The 23,602-nt window shown below is 36.5% G+C and overlaps 1 protein-coding gene across 1 annotated transcript in view; it reads right to left on the bottom strand.

Moving 5' to 3' along the window:
- The window catches only part of SELENOF (selenoprotein F), a 54,242-nt gene that overhangs the window by 19,813 nt on the left and 10,827 nt on the right, over positions 1–23,602 (bottom strand). The window contains exons 2-3 of the mRNA XM_017850981.1: positions 22,711–22,878; positions 2,253–2,316 (exon numbers count right to left, since the gene is read on the bottom strand). Coding sequence (XP_017706470.1) covers positions 2,253–2,316; positions 22,711–22,878 — 232 coding nt within the window. The remainder of the gene's footprint in view (positions 1–2,252; positions 2,317–22,710; positions 22,879–23,602) is intronic.

Genomic DNA, 23,602 nt, shown 5'->3' with positions numbered 1-23,602 from the left:
CCGGGTTCACGCCATTCTCCTGCCTCAGCCTCCCGAGTAGCTGGGACTACAGGCGCCCGCCACCTCGCCCGGCTAGTTTTTTGTATTTTTTAGTAGAGGCGGGGTTTTCCAGTGTTAGCCCGGATGGTCTCGATCTCCTGACCTCGTGATCCGCCCGTCTCGGCCTCCCAAAGTGCTGGGATTACAGGCTTGAGCCACCGCGCCCGGCCTAGATTTCAGATTTTTAATTATGAGGATGCTCAACTTGTACTACATTATTTCAAAACTCCTTTTTGTGTCTGAAGGTTTATGATTCTAATACAGAGGTTGCCAAACTGAGGCCCATGGGCCAAATCTGTCCTGCTTGCTTTTGTTAATAAAGTTTTACCGGAACACAGCACATTCGTTTAAGTACTGTCTATGGCTGCTTCTGTGCTATAACAGCAGAGTTCGATAGTTACGACAGAGCTCATGTTGCCTATAAAGCTGAAAATTTTTACTATCTAGTTCTTTACAGAAAGTTTGCCAAGCCCTACAAAATTAGGGATAAACCACATTACTTTCTGAGAGACAGCCACATTCTTAACACAGAAGACTCAAGCGAGAGAAAAAAAAAAACATGATTACTTAGGATGTCACCACAAGTGAAGTGACAGAATACTAGAATCAACTATGAGAAATTATTATAGACAGGCTTCTATACTTAAGCAACTAGAATAAGGAAAAAAAGGTATTTTAGAAGGCATATTTGGAATTGACTAAGAAATATGATCTGGGATTTTTTTTACACAACTCTGAGTGGTTTAATGTGGGTAAAACATACCAAAATTTAAATTCTTCCTCTTTCTGAAATAATTTTACATTAATTTACATTAAGTCAAACTTCTATATTACGTATCTGTGCCAAATGATCAATATTTTATTATAAACAATTCTAGGTCAGCAATAAAAAGCATGTGCTAATGCAGGCAATTTTATAAAATATTAAATCCAAAAAATTCTCTTGCTATTAACTAAATAAGGCAAGAAATCAGGGGAATGTCAGCAAAAATCGAGGTAGAATGAGGTATGTAAATTAAATACTTATGTATGTATTTTAAAAAAAGAGAGAAAGCATTATTACCTTCAGACAAGTTCAGTTTCATAAAACTGATTTTCAAAGTGACATGCAAGGACAGAAGACAAAAGCCTTAGTTCAAGCCTTTCTTGGTAATGCAAAGCTCCTCATTATTGTCTGATGTCAACCCAAAGAATATACCTTCACAATTATCCTTTAACATGTTTATCCTTAAAATTCCCTGTAAAGATATATACATATGACTTTCTCTCTTTTGTATTTCAAATTCTTTGGCAATTACTTCTTTCCTTGGTGATTTGTTATTTTGTACAGGTCTACTCTTAATGCAATTGTTCCACAAAAATCAATTCACATTTAAAATACACTACAATGGTGTGCTACTTAAAGAAATTACACTTACATCTGGTAAAGGAAAGGCTCTTGCAAAATTCACACCTGGCAAAGGAAAGGCTCTTCTTTTAAGAAAATAACTCCTTCATGTGTTGTATTTTAAATCTAAATTTTTCTCTTCTTTTTTTTAGAGACAAAGTCTTGTTCTGTTGCCCAGGCTGGAGTGCAGTGGCGTGACCTTGGCTCACTGCAACCTCTGCCTCCCGGGTTCAAGTGATTCTTCTGCCTCTGCCTCCTGAATAGCTAGGATTGTAGGCATCCGCCACCGTGCCCAGCTAATTTTTGTATTTGTAGTAGAGACAGGGTTTCATCATCTTGGCCAGGCTGGTCTCAAACTCCTGACCTTGTGATCCACCTGCCTTGGCCTCCCAAAGTGCTAGGATTACAGGCGTGAGCCACCATGGCTGGCCTCTAAATTTCATATATTGTGTTCGCTTAAAGTAATATAGCATTCACCAATTACTTTAACAAACCACCTCCATGAAAACAAATGTGAAAAAAATGCATATATTGTTGAGAAAGTATAATCCTAAAAATTCTTTTTTTTTTTTTTGAGACAGAGTCTCGCTCTGTCGCCCAGGCTGGAGTGCAGTGGCCAGATCTCAGCTCACTGCAAACTCCGCCTCCTGGGTTTACACCATTCTCCTGCCTCAGCCTCCCGAGTAGTTGGGACTACAGGCGCCCGCCACCTCGCCTGACTAATAATCCTAAAAATTCTTATTCCTGGGAATATACAATGAAAACAATTCACATAAAATGTTGATTTTAAATGGCTGAACAGCTTACTGGAGTAAATTTTATATACCTTGGACTTGAGGGAACCTTCCCAATTTTCATCCACAAACTTCAAGAATAGCTCCTGCATACAGCTACAAAAGGAAAAACAGGAATTTTAAAAATTGGTATAAATTAAAAATGTACTTATAAAATAAATATAAATTTTCACAGTATAAACACTACAGTTAGCAGATATATAGATATATAGTTATACAGTTATACAGTTAGCAGATATATAGATCAAAGAAATGTCAAAGCTGGTTAGCTAGCAGTTCCGGTCTAACAGAAGAGAAGATGGAGGCCCAAGTATAATAAATGATAGAGGAACTTCCAGCCTACTTCAATTACTCTTAAACCTACTCAAAAAGACTGAAGTAGATATGGAAATTTAACAATAAACTTTAAATAGGTAAGATATCCTAGGAAGCTCTACAAAATACTAAATATTTCCTACTTTTTTTTTAGGGTGATAAACTGAATATAGGTATATATCATCCAAGATAGTTACTTAATAAAAATTCTTTCTGGTTGCTTTAAAGTGATCAAAGTTTTAAAATTAAAACAACTGTTATATAAAGTACTATGTAGAGATATTATAGAAAAGCAGTAAAATCTCCATTATAAGAACTCAAATGCAAATATTTTCCTTTAATGAAATTTAGTGAAAAGAGATTCATGGTAAATATATCATCATTTTCTACCAAGAACCCTGCACATTCACTTTATAGTAAAAGCAATCATTATAAGAACACTCAAATGCAAATATTTTATTGCATGAATTCAGCTGAAATGGAATTCCAAAATGGTAAAACAATCACTTTTTTTGTAGTTGCAAGAGCCAATGACCATATTCTTTTTATAGGGCAGGAATAATAACTTGGAAAATGCTGTGGACCATAAGAGAAGGCTGGCAATTTTAAGAAACATAATACAATATCCATGTCTCATTTCTTCTTGAGCTTTTAGCATTTGGTTTTTTATGGAGGTTTACCAGAAAAGATGGACTTTTACTTATTTCAGCGTTCTAAGAATTTAATTTGAATTTTTAAATTTAATTTATTTAATTAAAAAAAAAAACATGCCCTATGCATGTTTATTTAAAATAGTTTGGAAAATACAGAAAGGCACAAAGTAGTGATTTAAAAACCACCTTAATGTGACCTAAAAAGATAATGATTCTTAACAGTTTGATGACTTTGGGCTAAATCAATTCTTATGTTTTTGGTGAGTCACTGACCCTTCTGAGAATCTGACAGAATTTTGCATTAATGCAGGCTGTTCATGGACTCTGAAACCAATGGTGGATTTCAGATTAAGAATTCTGATGATCTCTAAGGTTCACTGCAGCAATAAAACTTTAAGAATAGGTTAATTTGGCTGGCATGGTGGCTCATGCCTGTAATTGCAGCTCTTAGGGAGGGTGAGCCGGGCAGATCACGAGGTCAAGAGATTGAGAACATCCTGGCCAACACGGTGAAACCCTGTCTCTACTAAAAATACAAAAATTAGCTGGGTGTGGTGGCAGGCGCCTGTAGTCCCAGCTACTCGTGGGGCTGCGGCAGAAGAATCGCTTGAACCCGGGAGGCGGAGGTTGCAGTGAGCCGAGATCACACCACTGCACTCCAGCCTGGCAACAGAGCAAGACTCTGTCTAAAAAAAAAGAAAAAAACCTTATTTCTATGCAATAAGTTTCTTTTGAAAAAGATTTGGCTAATCTTGGTTAGAACTCCAGAAAAAAAAATTATTGAAAAATATAAGGCCATATTACCAATAAGCTAATGAAGCGATGGTCAACATTACTGGAGATTAGGGAAATGCATATCAAAACCACAATGAGATCCCACTTCACACCACTGGGATAGGTATTATTAAAAAAAAAAAAAAAAGATGCGGATGTGGAGAAATTGGAACCCTTGTACACTGCTATTGGGAATGAGAAGTGGTCCAGTGGCTATAGAAAATGGAATTGCAGTTTTTCAAAAAATTAAAAATGGAATTGCCACATGATCTGCAATTCTACTTCTGGGTATATACTCAAAAGAAGCGAAAGCAAGGCATCAAACAGATATTTATACACCCATGTTCATAGCAACATTATTCACAATAGCCAAAAGGTGTTTTCCCACTCATGTGTTCATTAACAGGTGAATGGAAAAACAAAATATGGTACATACATAAAACAAAGCATTATTCAGCTTTTAAAAGAAAGGAAAATCTGACCAGGTACAGTGGCTCACGCCTATAATCCCAGCAATCTGGGAGGCCGAGGCGGGCGGATCATCTGAGGTCAGGAGTTTGAGACCAGCCTGGCCAACATGGTGAAACCCCGTCTCCACTAAAAAATACAAAAATTAGCCGGGCATGGTGGCAAGTGCCTTAAACCCAGCTACTTGGGAGGCAGAGGCAGGAGAATCGTTTGAACCCAGGAGGCGGACGTTGCAGTGAGCTGAGATAAAGCCATTCCACTCAAACCTGGGGGACAAGAGCGAGACTTCTCCCAAGAAAAAAAAAAGAAAAAAAAATTCTGACACATATTACAACATAAACGAATCTTATTACAACATGACATCTTGCTAAGTGAAATAAGGCAGTCATAAAAGGACAAATATTTAAATGAGGTAACCAGAGTAGTCAAAAATTCAGATATAGAAAGTAGAATGGTAGTTGTCAGTGGGGGCAAGGAATAGGTAGCCGTTGTTTCATGGGTATAAAATTTCAGTTTGGGAAGACTCCGGGGAAAGATGGATAACACGGATGTACAACAATGTGAATGTACTTAATACCATAGCACTGTACACTTAAAAATGGTTAAAACAGTGAATTTTATATACATTTTACTATAATTAAAAGCATGTAAGGCCATATTTAGATTTGGTTATTAGAGTTATCTTTTGCTTATAATCCTTTAGAAATTCTTGGTGGAGATTCTACTACCTTACCTAATGGTATTTCTCTACACCACTGTTTCTTTATACATGATACTGTGGGAAATGATAATGATTGTACGGAGCACTGGAGTAAAAGGATGAAGCAGCTTTTAACTGGGCAAGACTAGCCTGGGAGCCCTGCTTACCCCAGGCCCCACTTGGTTGTCTCAAGGGCTCAAGGACTCAGTATCTTAGCACATCCATAACCCACTCATGGGAAGCTTGTCTCTGCACCACAAAATATCAACTGATTAACCAAAAATATTAGAAACATACTCTTTAATGAGCAGGCAGCTCAGATGTGACCTTTTTCAAAAAAACTTTTGTTGATTTCCTAGTGTCAGGTAGTGATTTTCCTAATAAACTTTCATAATTTTGTTCTCATCATAATGTGCATCAAATGGCCTATAACTTGACAGTAGACAGGAAATGTCTTAATTTCCCCCAGAACCAGACACAAAGCTTCTCAACACAGGTGTGCTAAAGGGAGAGAACTATTCATTTAACAAAATTAAATGTCTCTTTTTTCATGACAAAACTTCAAAAATATTTCAAGTTCCTTTGACAAAGTTTGTAGAGCAGTTCCATTCCAGGGTAAGAAAAGAAAATGGATGGAACTCAAAGTTGCAGAACATCATTAAAAGTCAAATTCTAAAAGCATTAATCCGTGTTGTCAGCTGGCATATATATATACACACACACACATATATATATACACATATACATGCATACACACACATATATATGATTTGTGGTGTTCATAGGAAAATATTTGTTTTGCATGGTGAATAAATAATTTAACCACAGATTGTAGTAAATTTAAAATGCTGTATAATCCTAAGTATCTTTGGCACTACATACAAATTCACGCACAATGAAATAGATGCTACTTATAAATAGTAGAAATTCTCTAGTGCATGCAGAAAGGACAGATAAATTCCTTGATTTAACCAAGTTCCAACCTCAGTATTTTACTTTTAAAGTGACTAGCATAAAAAAATTTTAATCTTCAAACATTTAGGGAAAATACCATTACAAGAGAAAATCAAAAGAAGCAAGTCATATAACTTCTAATAGCAAGTTGGTAGGCCTGTTTAAAAATATGAATTAAGAGTCTTACTTGTATAGACAATCTAACTCTAGGCCATTATTGTATTAGGACTAGGGAAATATAAGAAATCATTAGGAAAATATGGGAACGATACACAAACTGCATCTTTTCCCTTTGGAGTCTCTATTTCCATGTAACTTATGACTGCCAGATTTTCCTAAACTTCTGATATGGTTCTCTGGGTAGGGGAAGTAGAAATATCTAACTACCTCAGCTCTATCACTAATGTGCCTTAGTTGCAACAGGATTTTAAAATATGCTAATTTCCCATTTAAAAGGTGATTTTATTCATTAGTCTTCGGAAAATTCCAGCTCTGTGGTTAGTTGATGTTTTCCCAGTTTAAATATTTTAAGTATTACAGGTACTACATGTTGAGCATCCCAAATCTGAAAAAAAATCTGAAATCCAAAACACTTCTAGTCCCAAGAATTCCAGATAAGAGCTACTCAGCCTGTACTGAGATTAGTAAGGGCTTAAAGTGAGGTTTCACATGTAGAAAAAGGCCACACTATTTCTGTAGCTATCTTTGTTATAATTAAGGTCCAACTAGTTGCTACAATAATGTTCAGAAAGTTGGCCTATGCTGTTTCTCACCAGATAGCTAGAGTCCAAAATAAGTTCATTTATAACACTGAACAAAGGTGACACTTGTGAATTACATAAATTTTCTGAATTTCTTAAAAAAGGGCAGTATTTGTTAACTCTTGTGCCATCATCATACCACTACCACCACCACCACCACCACCACAAGTTTATAAACCTGTCCAAGTCAGAAATACTCTACCACTTTCCAGTACCAAGCACTTCAAGTACTTTTGTTGGTAACAATAACCACAGCTCTAAAGAAACATGACCTTAAGAAAACCTTGATAAACTAATTATTTAAGTTGAGTCAAAGTAAGTATCAAATTTTCACATGGCATGGTATAGTGAAAAAGAGTTCAAGTTGTGAAATCAAACATGTATGTGGTACAGTTCTGGCTCGGCCACTTACAAGCAGTATGCCCCCTTTGGGTAAGTCATTCATTGAGCTTCAGTTTACTATTTGAACAAAAGGGTTATTTACCTTTCTTCCAGAGTTGCTACAAAAAGTCACCAAAAAAATCGAAAAGCCTGGATTTTTTAGATGCTCAATACATAACATCTGTTATTATAACCTTAATACTTCCACAGTACTGGTTAAGTTCAAGTTGTGTACATGAAGCCATTTTCATGTCTACTTAATAGAATTTTCAGTTCAGGGACTATTCAGGGATACCATTCATTGTTCGCCTGTAATGAAAATGGCCACTCCAAATTTTCTCAAGCTTTCAAATTCAAACTACCTTAGAGGAGAGTTCTCAACCCTGATAGTACAATAGAATCACCTAGAAATATTTTGAAAATTACGCATCCCTAAAACCTACCCTAGCTAAACTAAATTAGGATATCTGGGGGCGAGATCCACGCATCAGTATTTTTAATTACTACTAATAGTACTTTAATGATTGTAATGGGCAGGCAGGGATGAGGAACACTGCCTTATACTATATTAATAGGGCAAAAATTGCAAAATGGTAAAACAGTAGGCTTTGTGCTCAACAGACTAATCACATTTATCTGAAAAGGTAAACCATATAAACATTGACTGAAGCAAGACAAATGTTACAGTACTTTTTTTTTTTTTTTCCTTTCCTTATGAGGTACTGCTTGTAGCCATTGATTCTCTTTTTGGAAACCCTCTATTTTATTTAAAATCAAAATGTTAGTATTAAAACAATTCCACAGTACCAACAGAAAAAAACTTTTAAGATATTTTAAAACTGTAATTAAACTTGGTTTTATCCTCCTAAAGTGCTAGTTTTGTTTATATTAAAAGAAGTTTTTCAAACCAAGTGAATATAAAACCATTAGCATAATAATTACGAATGCTATGTAGCAATATGAAGAAAATGCTGTTAGGTGAACAAAAGCAAACATTTTTACTGCTGAAGAGAATTCATATCTGAGGAGTAACTGTATTTTATACGTCTATTGAAAGTTTGACCTTAAATAAAATGAAGGGATTTTAAAATAAGGAAGCATGGCTATAGTATGATAAAAGCTGAGCACTGTATTATTTAGATATTCCAATTAAAAATCAATTATCATACACTCAAGTATAAATGAGTCACCTTTCCAAACACTAATAGTATCCAGTATAATTTAAAAAAATCATAGAGCGGAAACATACATCATACAGAAACTATTTTTAGTAAAATTTGGTCAGCAAATTCTCAGGGAAAATGTTATCACCTAAACCATGTTTGGTGATCTACTGGTGTTTTAAATTTGTTGTTCATCATCAAGTCTTCTGCATATTTTCTGATTAATGACACTTTCATACTCACTTTGAGTGATGGCATTCTTACTTAGAAACAATGGATGAATACTGAGGATTAGGGGAAAAAATCAGCATAATTTTAACAAACAAAGCTGGCAAATATAATTCTTCTATACTTGAGATTAAACTACTATTCATCTTGGAGTGCTTTTTACTAAATTCTGAAAAAATACAAAGCAATGAGTTTATGCCTAAGGAAACTCACTAAGTTTAAAACTTATTTTACTATACCATTAAGTGTTATTCCTTTTTGTATCTTTAGTTTCTGCCTTGAGACTGAGAAGAAAAGTTATAAAACAAGCAAGTAACATCTACCTTAATTTAAACTAGGCTCTACAGATGCTAAGAATACACTGGAGGAATCTTTCCATAAAGATACAATGTTGAACTAAAAAACTCAATGAAAATATACCAAAAAAAAAACAAAAAAACTAAAAAATGACAATGACATCAATGCGTTTATATCAGACCATTCTAACTATGAAACCTGAGGGAAAAAAGGATTAGGTTTCTTTCAGTACTGTGATGACAAACAGGAGTTTTAACAGAATTTACATATACACCTAAAACAAGAGGTAAGACTGTAATGATGAGACTCTCATTAAGAAAAAAAAAATGGTAGCCCCCACCCCTATGTATACTTTAGCTACAAGTATGAATGATCCAGGGTCATCACTTGGGAACAATGCGTTCAATTCTGTCAATACTTACGAAATATCGCATGATGAAAAAAAGTAACTTGAGAAAATGAGAATGTGGCCACTATACTTTCTGAGATCCAAATATCCAAAGAATTGGTAAAAATGACTCAAAGCTGCCAGGGGCAGTGGTTCACGCTTGTAATCCCAGCACTCTGGGAGGCCGAGGTAGGCGGATCACCTGAGGTCAGGAGACCAGCCTGGCTAACATGTTGAAACCCTGTCTCCATAAAAATACAAAAATTAGCCGGGCATGGTGGCGGGTGCCTGTAATCCCAGCTACTGGGCAGGCTGAGGTGGGAGAATCACTTGAACCCGGGAGGTGGTGGTCGCAGCAAGCTGAGATCACGCCACTACACTCCTCCAGCCTGGGCAACAGAGTGAGACTCCATCTCAACAACAACAACAACAACAACAACAACAACAACAACAACAACAACAAGTCCTCAAAGCTTGAATACCATAAGAAGTGGTTTTAAATAAAACCAACTAGTCCCTTGGTAATACTAAAAGTATTTTAGAAAATGGAAAACTGAACATGAAGGTCCTAATAATACATGGAAGCAAGGCTGCGTTTCAGAAGAAATCTTTTTTTTTTAAAAAATTTTTTGTAGCGATGGGGTCTTGCCATGTTGCCCAGGTTAGTCTCAAACTCCTGGACAAAAGTGATCTTCCTGCCTTGGCCTCCCAAAGCGTAGGATTACAGGTGTGAGTCACCGTGCCCTGGCAGAAGAAATAATTTCTGTGCATTACTGCTGATATTATCCCTCCAATACCGAACAACCACTACTTGTCATAAAAAGAGAATAGTTAAGATCAACATTTTTATTTTTTGAGACCGAGTGTCGCTCCCATTGTGCAAGCTAGAGTGCAGTGGTGCAATCTCGGCTCACTGCAACCTCTACCTCCTGGGTTCAAGCGATTTTCCTTCCTCAGTCTCCCAAGTAAGCTGGGATTACAGGCTTGTGCCACCACGCCCGGTTAATTTTTGCCATGTTGGCCAGGCTAGTCTTGAAATCCTGATCTCAGGTGATCCACCCGCCTTGGCCTCCCAAAGTACTAGGATTACAGGTGTGCCTGGCCAGTTACGATCATCTTTAAGAAAGACTATAAATATCTGAAAACAAGAAGAAACAAAACTACTAGAACAAATTAAATTATGGTATCTCCCTATAGATAGTAATCATCTAATATATTTGAACTTTAAAAAGACACAAAAATAAAGCTATAATAATCCAAGAGTTTCAATATTATACAACATTTAAGAGCAGCAATATAAAACTAGAAAAAAAAGAAACGAGGCCATTCCACACATTTAAAATTTTTGCTTTACTCTGTCAATATACTATTTTAGAATTCATTATGGGAGCCAAATAAAATTCATGGCCTTTTAAATTAAAACTTTTTTCTTCAAAAATAAAACTACTGGCTGGGTGTGGTGGCTCATGCCTGTAATCCCAGCATTTTGAGAGGCGGAGCTGGGTGGATCATGAGGTCAGGAGTTCAAGACCAGCCTGGCCAAGATGGTGAAACCCTGTCTTTACTAAAAATACAAAAATCAGCTGGGTGTGGTGGCATGTGCCTGTAATCCCAACTATTCGGGAGGCTGAGACAGGAGAATCACTTGAACCTAGGAAGTGGAGGTAGTAGTGAGCTGAGATCGCGCCACTGTGCTCCAGTCTCGGCGACAGAGCAAGACTCCATCTAAACAAGCAAGCAAGCAAACAAACAAACAAAAAACTATTTACAGCCAAGGGGTATGCTTTATTAATAAAGTTATTCTGTTGCTGCCCCTTCTCCCATCCATTACTGCCTTAATGGGCAATAATCTTGTAACTAGCTGGTCTCTTGTAGCCCTCTTGTGTTAAGGTTACCAGTTTCTCAAATAAGAACACTAGGAAGCATCCCCAGTTACCCCTTTTCTCTCCAATTCAGTCTAATAAATCCAATGAAATAAATTTATTGCCTAAATTGATTTCAAATCTGTCCCTTTTCCATTTTTGCAGCCAATGTGTTGGTTTAAGCCCTTGTATCTTGCTCTGGAAAATGGCAATTTAAATTATTTTTCTGGCATAAGTATTCCCCTCTGCTCTATCAACTACTGTTCACACCAATGAAAGTTATTAAAATACAAATCTGATATTGGTTTACTCTTTGTAATCCTTTAATTTTGTCCCCTGCATATAGAATAAAGCTCAACTTCTTATGAAGGTATATAAGGCCCTCTATTATTTGGCCCCTGCTTACCTAATCATCATCTTCTCTCATCATAACCCAGCTATCTGATTTATCTTGGATGGCCATACTCTCATACCTCTGTGCATTTCCACTAACTTTTCCTTTTGTGAGAGAAAAGGCCTTCTCAACCATTTCCAACTTACTGTAAGCATCAACTCCTATATAAGCAAGTGGTGATATTTACCTGACCTGTCAAATGGTTATGTCTTCCTTCTAAGAGCTTTCATAGCATACATGTATGTTTTGTTTACAGCACGTGTCTCATTGAATTCTTTTAAAAAAATCAATGCATGTGGACATAATAAAAAACAGTATAAAAGGGTTATAAAACAAGAAGTAAACATTTCCTCTGCTTCTACTCTCCACTTAATAACTCTTTTTTTCAATATGGAGACAGAGCTCGCGCTGCTACCCAAGCTGGAGGAAGTGGTGTGACCATGGATTCACTGCAGCCTCGACTTCCTGGGCTCAAGTGATCCTTCGGTAACCTCAGCCTCCCAAATAGCTAGGACCACATGTGTGTGTCATCACACCCAGCTATATATATATTTTTAAATTTTTTGTAGAGATGGAGGTCTTGGTCTTGCCATTTTGCCCAGGCTGGTCTCAAACTCCTGGCCTCAAGTGATCCTCTTGCCTTTGCCTTTCAAAGTGTTGGGATTACAGGTGTAAGCCATCATGCCTGGTCTACTCACTAACATTTAAACTGTTTTTAGTTCTGCTGGTCACTTCCATAAAGATTAATATGGTTGTATCTATAGTTCATGAGCTACCAACTTTAAGAGCTCTATTAGTTCTCCTTTCCTTCCAACTTTCATTTATTTTATTTCTAATTCTTTTAGTGGTTACCTTCATAACATTAGATATTACATTTTCGTCCAACAAACAGAATATCGTATCGACTGTGTTCTGGCAGTCCAGTTTCCATGCCTATTTTTTCTTTTTTTTTTTTTTAGATGGAGTTTTATTCCTGTTGCCCAGGCTGGAGTGCAAAGGCACGATCTCGGCTCACTGCAACCTCTACTTCCTGGGTTCAAGCGATTCTCCTGCCTCAGTTTCCCGAGTAGCTGAGATTACAGGCATGCGCCACCACGCCTGGCTAATTTTGTATTTTTAGTAGAGATGGGGGTTTCTCTATGTTGGTCAGGCTGGTCTCCAACATCCAACCTCAGGTGATCCGCCCACCTTAGCCTCCCAAAGTGCTGGGATTACAGGCATGAGCCACCACACCCGGCTTCCATGCCTATTTTTTCTACTCCTTGGAAGACAAGGAGTCTTATTTTTCTTTGATCTTATCCCAGGAAGAAATATTTAGTGTATAAATGGAAAGTTTATTTTGATTCTGAGGTGCTTATGTCTAGGAAATGTAGTTGTAAGGCAGTCTGAATTACTTTAAGGGTTTATTTTTGTTTTGAGCATTATAATCTGCAAATGTGGCAGAAAGTTGTAATATGTTTAGATAGAATCTGATCCTAATTTGTAATTACGTAAAACAACTGACTGCATTTATATTTCATATTAAAAGCAGATATAAACAATTTTAAATAATATTTTGGGTTCAATTAAATAACTTCATAAAATAAACTTTCAAACTTCTGTTATACAAATACATGAAACATACGTTGATAGCCACTTAATTTACTGTATGACCTTAGGTAAGATCTCTATGCCTAAGACTCAACTATGAAATAAAGATAATAATGGAATTTACCGAGTTGTTGTGAAGTTCTATAAATTAATTCATTTAAAGTGGTTGGAACAGTACTTTCAGATAACAATGAATGTTAGTGGTTTTATTTTTTAATTATTTTACTTAATTATTTTAATTAAGCAAACATTTATGTTATTATTTAGTTTTTTTTCTTGAGATGGAGTCTCACTCTGTTGCTCAGGCTGGAGTGCAGTGGCGTGATCTCGGTTCACTGCAACCTCCGCCTCCCAGGTTCAAGCGATTCTCCTGCCTCAGCCTCTGGAGTAGCTGAGATTACAGGAGCCTGCCACCATGGCCAGCTAATTTTTTTGTATTTTTGGTAGAGACAGGGTTTCACCATGTTGGCCAGGCTGGTCTCAAGCTCCTGACCTCAGATAATCCGCTCCTCCCGGGCCTCCCAAAGTGCTGGGATTACAGGCATGAGCCACCGCCACTGGCCTATGTTATTATTTAGTATTACTGCTACTTAGGAGTCTTAGTGATCCTTACATTGAATGTGAACTGTTGCCAAACATTATTCATATGTTTAAAAAAAGCTTCTTTGGGAATAATGCTTTTATATTATAATTAGAATAATATGTTAAAGACATTTAGATTTTTGTTTGCTTTGAAGATATCAGTCCATGTACTGATGCTTACAGACGCACAACAAAAATGAAGCTATTTTAAGCAACTGTGAAATTTCTTTAGCAACTACAATTTCACGCACAGTTAGCTTAACCTCCATTTCATCCTTCCATGTTTTACACATCAGTAGCATTCTCTTTCTGACAGCCTGAAGCTTAAAAGTTGCCATTGTCTTGAATAATGCTGTTTAAGCTGACTTATGAATTACTCTGCAACTAGCTACACAATAGCCATGAAAATTGAAAACAACTAAACGTTTTGATGCGTTTTTATCTGAATTAAGAAAAATTATGTGATTTATATAAAATGTTATCTCGCTGGGCCTTAAATAAAGCCCAATTTGGGGACATATTCTTGAAAAACACCAAGTGACAGGAGCCATTAAAGTCTGTGATAAACTGAGAAATAAGGATTTGGTACTTTTAAATAAAAACTAGTAATGAAATTCTATTAATATTGTTAAGTATAAATGGCAAAAGGGGCCTTCGGAAAGCTAGCCCAGTGTTTTATACGGAACTCATTCAACTTCTTACAGTAACTCTGTGAAGCAGGTCTTACTATTAACATTTTCAAAATAAAAGGTAAAATAGCATAGAGGTTTAAAAACTTGGGGCTCTAGAATCAAATAGACTTGAGATAAAACCAGGTTTTGGTATCTAATTGCCAGCTAACGGTAGGCAGATTATACCCTAGTTTCCTCTTCTATTAAATAGGGATAATAGTATTTACATTATAGGGTTGTTGTGAGGATTAAATAGATAATGCAGGTAAAACACTTAGCATATAACCAGTGTAAAATAAACACTAAGGTAAGGCAATGTAATTATTATAACAAAACTGAAGATCCTGGGGTTATTGCTAGCCCAATCACAAAGTCAGTAAGTAAAGAAGCTGAGACGAAAATTAAACTCTCGGCCGGGGTATGGTGGCTCACGCCACCCATAATCCCGGCACTTTGGGAGCCCGAGGTGGGTGGATCACGAAGTCAGGAGATTGAGACCATCCTGGCCAACATGGTGAGGTGTGTTTAGTCTCTACTAAAATAAAAAAAAAAAAAAAAAAAAAAGTAGCCGGGGACGGTAGTCCCAGCTACTCAGGAGGCTGAGGCAGGGGAATCGCTTGAAGCCGGGAGGCGGAGGTTGCAGGGAGCCAAGATTGCACCACTGTACTACACAGCCTGGCGACAGAGCAAGACTCCGTCTCATAAATAAATAAATAAATAAATAGAAAATTAAACTCTCTCAACAATTCTTATAAAAAGAAAGATAAAATTCTAATGAGGTATACATGTTAATTAATATTACTTCTGTACTGTCTCTTGCCTGTTGGAGTGCATGCAAATATCAAGGCAGAGTGTAATACACATAAAAAATGATAATGCTACTATATAAAGCAGGTGACTTAAAATTAGTCCAGTTCCAACTAGGTAATGGAATGGGAAGTGGAGGGCATCCAATTATATTCATAAATTTATGTTATACACTGCTTAGATCCACTTATTCAATTCTAGTATAAGATTAATATTGAAGATAAAGATTTTTATTATTTTCCTATTATCTGAAAAGTAGATCTTTAAAAGAAAACAAAAGGCTTTTATCAAATCCCTGACCTGTTGAATTATTTGCCAGAAAAAGTAATGGCATGATTTGCTGATCTGCAGCGTATGCTTCTACTGGTATTTTGTGAAGGGGACCAAGATGTTTTAAAACTCAGATAAATCTCTTCTCAACCTGGAAGACTTTTTTTTTTTTTAATATTACTTTTAAGCTTTTCTCTTCCCAATTTTTCTTAAACCTTTGAAATCTGTTACCAAGTGATAGGTTACACGTATAAATAAGTAAGAGAAGAATGTTAGTAGAAAATTTGAAATAATTGCGATTAGTTTGATAGCTTGTTTTGCTTTTCTAATAAAGTAATTATTTTACATTACAAACATATAGCTCAATTTATTTTCTGCTATAATGTTACTTCTAATTTAAAAAATATCATTGTTTCCTCCTGATCTGTCATCTGAATAGTGAAAACCAATAAATAATATATTTTTTTTCTAAACTGACTTTAAAATATGAGTCTCCTTCAATTTTCTGACTAGGTTTGTCACAGAAAATTGAGCTCCACCTTGACAAATGGGTGTGTTGGCTTATGCTTGTAATCCCAGTGATTTGGGAGGCCCATGGGGGAGGAGAGCTTGAGGCCAGCAGTTCAAGACCAGCTTGGGCAATATGGTGAGACCTTGTCTCTACAAAAATACAGAATTAGCTGGGGGTGATGACGTATGTCAATAATCCCAGCTACCTGGGAGGCTGAGGCGGGAGCATCACCTGAGCCCTGGAGTTGGAGGCTGCTATGAGCTATGACTACACTACTACATTCCAGCCTGGGCAACAGAGGGAGACCCTATTTCTAAAACAACAACAACAAACAAACAAACAAAAAACTAGAGAAAATTAAGCTCCACTTTAACAATGGTCTTGAGAAATTTTTTTATTAGCACAACCTTTTTTCCTCCAAATGCAATCTTTCATACATTTTAATGTGATCAAAATGGCACACATTTATAAAGTGGAAAATTTGTAGTATTTTCCTCTTTAAAATGTGTCAATTGAAAGGACTTAAAATTTGAAACTAGGATTATGTTTGACATAGTTTATTTCTGTATTTTGTTTCACACAAGTAGTTATAAATAGTAAAAATTTTCATACTAATTCTGCAAGAAGATATTTCCTCTTGATTCAACTAATCCAGGAACTTGAAAGTGGAATAATAGAAAACATTGCTCCAAATTTTTATCACTGGCAAATCTGATTGTTTATATTTCATATCTATTTTCTTTTACCCTACGTTGTCAACAGCAATTATTATCATGCTATTCTGAGTTCTCCAAATTTTCTATTCTTTCTTGCTTTTATCATCAGCAAACTGATTACTATTACTACTATTACTGCTGCTGCTGTCATCACCACCTGCAGCAAATATTTACCTACTACTTGTTATACACTAGGCACAATTTTAAGCAATGTATGCATATTAACTTATTTAATCCTCGTAATCACCCTATGAGACAGGAACTATAATTATCCCCAATTTATAGTTATAAAAACAGACACACAGTAATCAGGTAATTTGTCCAAGAACACTCACTGAGTAGCAGAGAATATCTGAATCTAGGCAGTCTGATTCTATAGTATATCTTAACCACTAGTCTAAACTTCTTTGCATTTTAATCAAGACTGAAAAATAAATTAGGTGGAAATAATTTGTTTATTATTTCACAAAGATAAGTATCAACTAAGTGAATTCTTATCTCCAGAGGTGCTCCGGTTTGGTACCAGCTTGCCCTTCAGAATAGTAGTTCAGAAATAAGGCAAGTATAAACGCAAAAGACTAAAAATGCTAAAACCAATTAGATCAAAATATTTTGAAGGAGGAAGAAAGAAACTACAAGGACCTTGGGAAACCAAGATCTAAAAAAGAAAAGGGACTAACTAAAGAAATAGGGGGATATAGGCTGGGCGCAGGGGCTCACGCCTGTAATCCCAGCACTTCGGGAGGCCGAGGGGAGTGGATCACCTGAGGTCAGGAGTTTGAGACCAGCCTGTCCAACTTGGTGAAACCCCGTCTCTACTAAAAATAAAAAACTAGCTGGTGTGGTGGCAGGCAACTGGAATTCCAGCTGCTCGGGAGGCTGAGGCAGAACTGCTTGAACCCACAGGAGAATTGCTTGCACCCGGAGGTTGCAGTGAGCTGAGATATTGCCACTGCATTCCAGCCTGGGCAACAAGAGCGAAACTTTGTCTCAAAGAAAAAAGGGGGGAGGGGAGGGGCAGATACAGTTAGGGAGAAAAAAGTTCTAAAATAATGTCTGAAAACAGCTGAAATCATTGTTATGAAGAACCTTGAGTAAGGAAATAATTAAAAAAAGCACCTAGCAGCCATAAGCAAGTTCAAGTTCACAGAATTTGCAAGATTATAAAAAGAGAAAAATAACCCACTTATTTAACCCACTAAAATACCACACATCTTAGAAAATAGTGAGTAGTTCAAAATTCTAACAGAAAATATTTATATGTATCCCAAGAAAATCCCAGCAAACAATTTTAATCTCATGGTCATGTACACTTTGAAAATTATCTATTAAGGTGAGTGGTCAAATTGGAATCACTAAAAGTTGTGCTAAATCATTAACATGATCTCTTTTTAGATAGATTTGGGATGCTTATGGCATCCTTGTAAGTAAAATGTAGAAATGGGAGATCTATATTTGTAGTTAGATAATTATAACCAAAGAGTGTTACCAGTGGATAACTGCCAACATGGAGACAAGTTTCCTTATTCTTTCAGTTTTATAAAAATAGATTTCCGGATATAAGTGAAATATATGAAAAATATATTTATCAAGTAGCTACAAAGTTAAGTATATTTTCAATATAGCTTTTAAAAAATCACCTTTTCCAACTTGTTCTTAGTAAAAACAGCCTTATTCAAGGGCAAGAACTTATGAAATACTGTGTGCTAAAGGCTGGAGATTCATAAACATTAAAAAAAATCAAACAGCAGGCTGGGTATGGTGGCTCACGCCTGTAATTCTAGCACTTTGGGAGGCCGAGTTGGGTGATCACCTGAGGTCAGGAGTTTGAGACCAGCCTGGCCAACATGATGAAACCCCGTCTCTACTAAAAATACAAAAAATGATCTGGGCGTGGTGGCTGGTTCCTGTAATCCCAGCTACTCAGGAGGCTGAGGCAGAACTGCTTGAACCCAGGAGGTGGAGGCTGCAGTGAGCCGAGATTGCACCATTGCACTCCAACCTGGGCAACAAGAGCGAAACTCCGTATTGGTGGTGGGGAGTAAAATCAAGGAGCGTTACTTTTTGGGAGAGAAAGAAAAGCAAAACAACAGATATGATATAGTGTAAATCAAAGTATCCCTAAGTGCTTTGGGAATACAAAAGTGTAGCTAACATAACCTGGGAGTGATAGTGGTGGTATGTAAGGTTGGGGAGAAGTCTAAGAAGATGGGAAAGCTGAGCTAAATCTTCTAAATCATCTAATGTAGAGGTGGTTTACTCTAGTAATTGAGGAATAAGGATATAAAATATCTAGGGGACTGCTTACCTAGTATCTACCTCTGCTCTTTACCTGAGAACTGCTTCATCTGTCTGCTTTCCAATACACCATTCTACACAGCTACTGTGCAGCTCATAGGTTCTTGCGTTATTCCACAACCCTAGCTAATAACTGGTTAGTGATCCAACTAGGACAAATAGCAATCCTTGTCAAAAATATTTTTTAAAAGCCAGTAGCGAGACAAAGAATAAGCAAAAGCAAAAAAGAGGCTGCAAGAGCCTGTCAGTCTCCGATTTTTAGCTGCTCCTTCCTCCCAGGTTGCTGCTCAACTGTGGAGTCCAAGAGTCAAAAGATTAACTACTTTCCCTAAACCAGCTAAAATGTTGGACAAGGAAGTTCAAATACAAGATCAACGGGAAGAGTTATACTCAACTAGACTGGGTATCTTTACCCTTCTATCTTAAGATTCAATATATAAAGCTATAGTCACTTATATTCCTTAGTAAATACTAACTGTATAAAAACAGTACTAAAATTTAAGTATTTTTTGTTTCATTAGTTTACATTTTCTTCAAGTTACAAATTAGTTATGATTTTTACAATAAGTCAACATCCTTACCAATGTGTGTTAACTATACCTGGGTTGTAAGCAAAGCTATTTAAAACAGTAGTAAAATAATTTACCAAAAATCTCATTCTAGCTTGTATTTGAGATGCTGAGTAGGTCTTTTATGATCAAAACTCAAGGGGAGGGAGACCAAATAAAAATAGTGGAATATCAATCAGCAGAATGACAAGGGGTTTCAAAGTCATTTTCTGCTTTTATTGGGAATAATTTATAACAAAAATTTTATGCTTCTGGCTACCAAAGGCTAAATTCACTTTGTTAAAAAAGTTACCATTGGTAAAAATGAGTCTCATCCTTGGATAGACCTATATAAAGCATCCAACTAATTAAGAACCAAAAATGAATGTCCTAGTAACATTTTAAAATTATATACAAATAGCTAAAGCATTCTATATAAACTACAACTTTCTCTTCTTTTTTTTTTGAGACAGAATCTTGCTCTGTTGCCCAGGTTGGAGTGCAGTGGTGCCATCTTGGCTCATGGTAACCTCTGCTTCCCGGGTTCAAGTGATTCTCCTGAGTAGCTGGGACTACAGGTGCGTGCCACCACACCCAGCTAATTTTTTCTATTTTTAGTAGAGATGGGGTTTCACGGTGTTAGCCAGGATGGTCTCAATCTCCTGACCTCGTGATCCGCCAGCCTCGGCCTCCCAAAGTGCTGAGATTACAGGAATGAGCCACTGCACCCAACCTGACTTTTTAAAGAATTTATACTCACAATGATTTCCACACGCACAGAGCTATGTTTAAATATATACATCTTTTATGAGACAGGGTCTCCCTCTCCTGCTCAGGCTGGAGTACAGTGGCATGACCTCAGCTCACTGTAACCTCCGCCTCCCAGGCTCAAGCTATCCTTCCACCTAAGCCTCCTGAGTAGCTGCGACTATAGGCGTACACCATCACACCTGGCTAGTTTTTGTATTTTTTGTAGAGACGGGGTTTCACCGCGTTGCCCAGACTTAAGTATTTTTAATGTAAGGCACTGGTCTACATATTAGACTTTTACTTTTATTGACAACTAAATTAAACTGTGATTTTAAATTAAGCCTTAAGCCAGAGTTGAGTGACACAGGAAAGTATATATGTTGTATCATCCACGATCGTGTACCAAAAATCCAGAGAACAATACTGCATAGATTAAATCTAGCACTATTTCTATACTTGCATGTGGTTTGCATCTAAATGGGAGGATTGCCCCAACATGCCATACTTTTATACTTCCAGTAATATTTTTAAAGTGTTTTTTGCTGTTTTGGTTTCACTAGTCTTACTGAAAAAAATAAAAAAAATTCACCAGTTTTGTGCAAAGAGTGCTAGTCAATGCTAATAAAAACTACATCTTAGAGATTAGGGGCTAGGAGCAAAGTAAAAAACACTGGATTCAGTGTAAAAGATGCATTAAGACAGGCTTACTTGTACTTAGATACGATAATCACTCCAGCTTGTAATTAGTTGGGCATATATTAACCGGTAGATCTACTGTTATTGCTGAGCTGCAACTGCTGAAATGTGTCAAGATACAACATATAACTCCATTAATAATGAAAACTGAGTAGGAATATAATTAATTTTAGAAGTGCATGGTGCAAGTTTGGTTCTACTAAACTTACACCAAAAAACTGGGGTATTGTGAAGAACTACTAAGAAAAGGCAGTAAGTAAAAACAGCTTTTACAAGCATTTGGTTTACGGTTTCAGCAGATCTGTTATCAAAGAGCAGATCTCTCAGTTTACCCTAATCACAAGGGGATGCCTACGGTAAACACTGTTTATTATAAAACGCCCCTTGTTCTTTAGTCCTTCTGAGTATGGTGTTTCAGTGAAAAAGAATGTTGGTTGAGTAATAGTACAACCCACAGAATAGCTTAAAGGAAAGGATGACTCATACAGATTTATTCAGCAACTTGTCCCATGTGAATACCTTAGCAAAAAGAACGGAGGGGCAGCAAAAGGTCTACTAAACTAGTTAAGTTGTATGTCTTAAATCTATTTAAAATCAAGTTTAAAAAACCTGTTTAGATTTTATTTACGTGCAATAAAAAGACTAACTTACACGTAAAGAAATCTTCTAAACATTAAAATGTTTTACTGGTGTATGTGAATCAGTAAAGTGAAAACATGTAAGGCTTTGCAAGCCATTTTGAGATACTTGGAATTTCAGGTTCAGATATGGAGAAATCAAGGGTTAAACTTTGGCTGCATACAACATTTGAAAGCTTGCCTGCTTATTTTTCTTTTAGAATTCCGAAAATGTACTTACTGTTAAAAATAAACCTTTACTACCAATAATAATAACATATCATTATGTCTGAATGCTTTACAAACCGTAGTACTTCAAACAGAATTCAGCATGTACAAGTCAAAGACAGTATTTAGAAGGAAACAACAGAAATATGCTAACATTTTTTTCTCACCACAAACACAGGCATCTTACCAATTTAATTTTAATTGGATATCACAAATGATCTTTACAGTCTACTTTATAATTTAAATGGATCGAAGGGTTTTGATGAAAATATTTAAAAGATGAGCAAGTTCACTATTAATTTGTTTGAACAGCAGGTTTTAAACACAGTAGGTTTACCTGGAGAGACTGGACTACCTATCCTTCTGTTTTCAGATGTTAAAGGAGAGGGTAGGTGTCTCCAATTACTAGCAATAGGTGTGTAAAGTAACAGTCCATACACGTTTTAACCAGATTTAACGTTATAATTTATTGTAGACAATTAAGTGCCAGGTATTATGTGCTTTACTTTCATTTCAAGTTTCATCCAACACTGGGTTCTTACTACAAATGAATAAAGGCACCTATTTTTTTTTGCTTAATTTGGCCAGAAGTTAGGAAGACTGGAGAACTATAAGATCCAAGCATGTTATAGGGATTCTACTTCCCCTTTGCTTGACAATCATGGTGGAATGGGATCCTGGTATGCAACCACACTTTTCCTTCATATTTGCTTTGATTGATCTAATAGGCCAGACAAGAAATCAGTTGAGTTTTACTAAAAAGTGTAAAAGCCAGAGGCTTCTTTACACTTAAATTGATTAAGCAACTTACATTTTACCTTATCTCAACTAAACCATCCAACAGAAGGAATATACTAGAAAACAGTACCTTTCTGGTTTCAAATTGTGCTTCCTCCTGACAGCATCCTCTGCAATCAGGATCCAGCTGAAGCAGGTTGAACTGTCCAAGAAGATCACAAGAGCTGCAGAGCAAGTTGCTAGAAAAGCCTAACTCTCTGCATGCCTCTGATGAAAACTCTGCCCCAAAAGCAGAAACCTGAAAATAAAAAATGCGGAAATAAAACACAATTCCATGTTTATATTACAAAGTTTCCCAAAAAGAGAACATGGGGTTGTCAAAAACTAACATTGAAGACAAGTTACTGAAATGTTTCTTTTGGAGATAAATTCTTTTAAATTTTAATTTAATCTAATTTTTTTTTGAAATGGGAGTCTTGCTGTCACCAGGCTGGAGGGCAGTGGTGCAATCTCGGCTCACTGCAACCTCTGACTCCTGGGTTCAAGCAATTCTCTTGTCTCAGCCTCCTGAGTAGCGGGGATTACAGGCGCACGCCACCACGCCTAGCTAATTTTTGTATTTTTAGTAGAGACGGGGTTTCATCATGTTGGCCAGGGTGGTCTTGATCTCTTGACCTCGTGATCCACCTACCTCCTCAGCCTCCCAAAGTGTTGGGATTACAGGCATGAGCCACCACACCCAGCAATAAATTCTTTTTTAAACTCTGCAACCTTAAACAATAGTCTGGTTTCTCCCACCTCCCCTACAAGCTTTTTTTCTTAAACATCTATCATCTTTCAGCTTAGCTAAAACACGGATTAACAAGAAAAGATATATCATTGTTCATGATGTTTATTACATAATATTTTCTTAAAGATTTATTGTTTTAAAAAGGAATTTTCTTATAAGAAAAAATAATTTTAGTTTCATTTTAAGAACTCAACATCTTGTTCATATGGGTCTATGGAGTAAGATTAACTGT

Source organism: Rhinopithecus bieti, unplaced genomic scaffold, assembly GCF_001698545.2.
Source record: "Rhinopithecus bieti isolate Rb0 unplaced genomic scaffold, ASM169854v2 scaffold_1467, whole genome shotgun sequence".
Lineage (NCBI taxonomy): Eukaryota > Metazoa > Chordata > Mammalia > Primates > Cercopithecidae > Rhinopithecus > Rhinopithecus bieti.
Note: the sequence above shows the minus strand (reverse complement) of the source record. Positions and strands in the feature narration are given on the sequence as shown.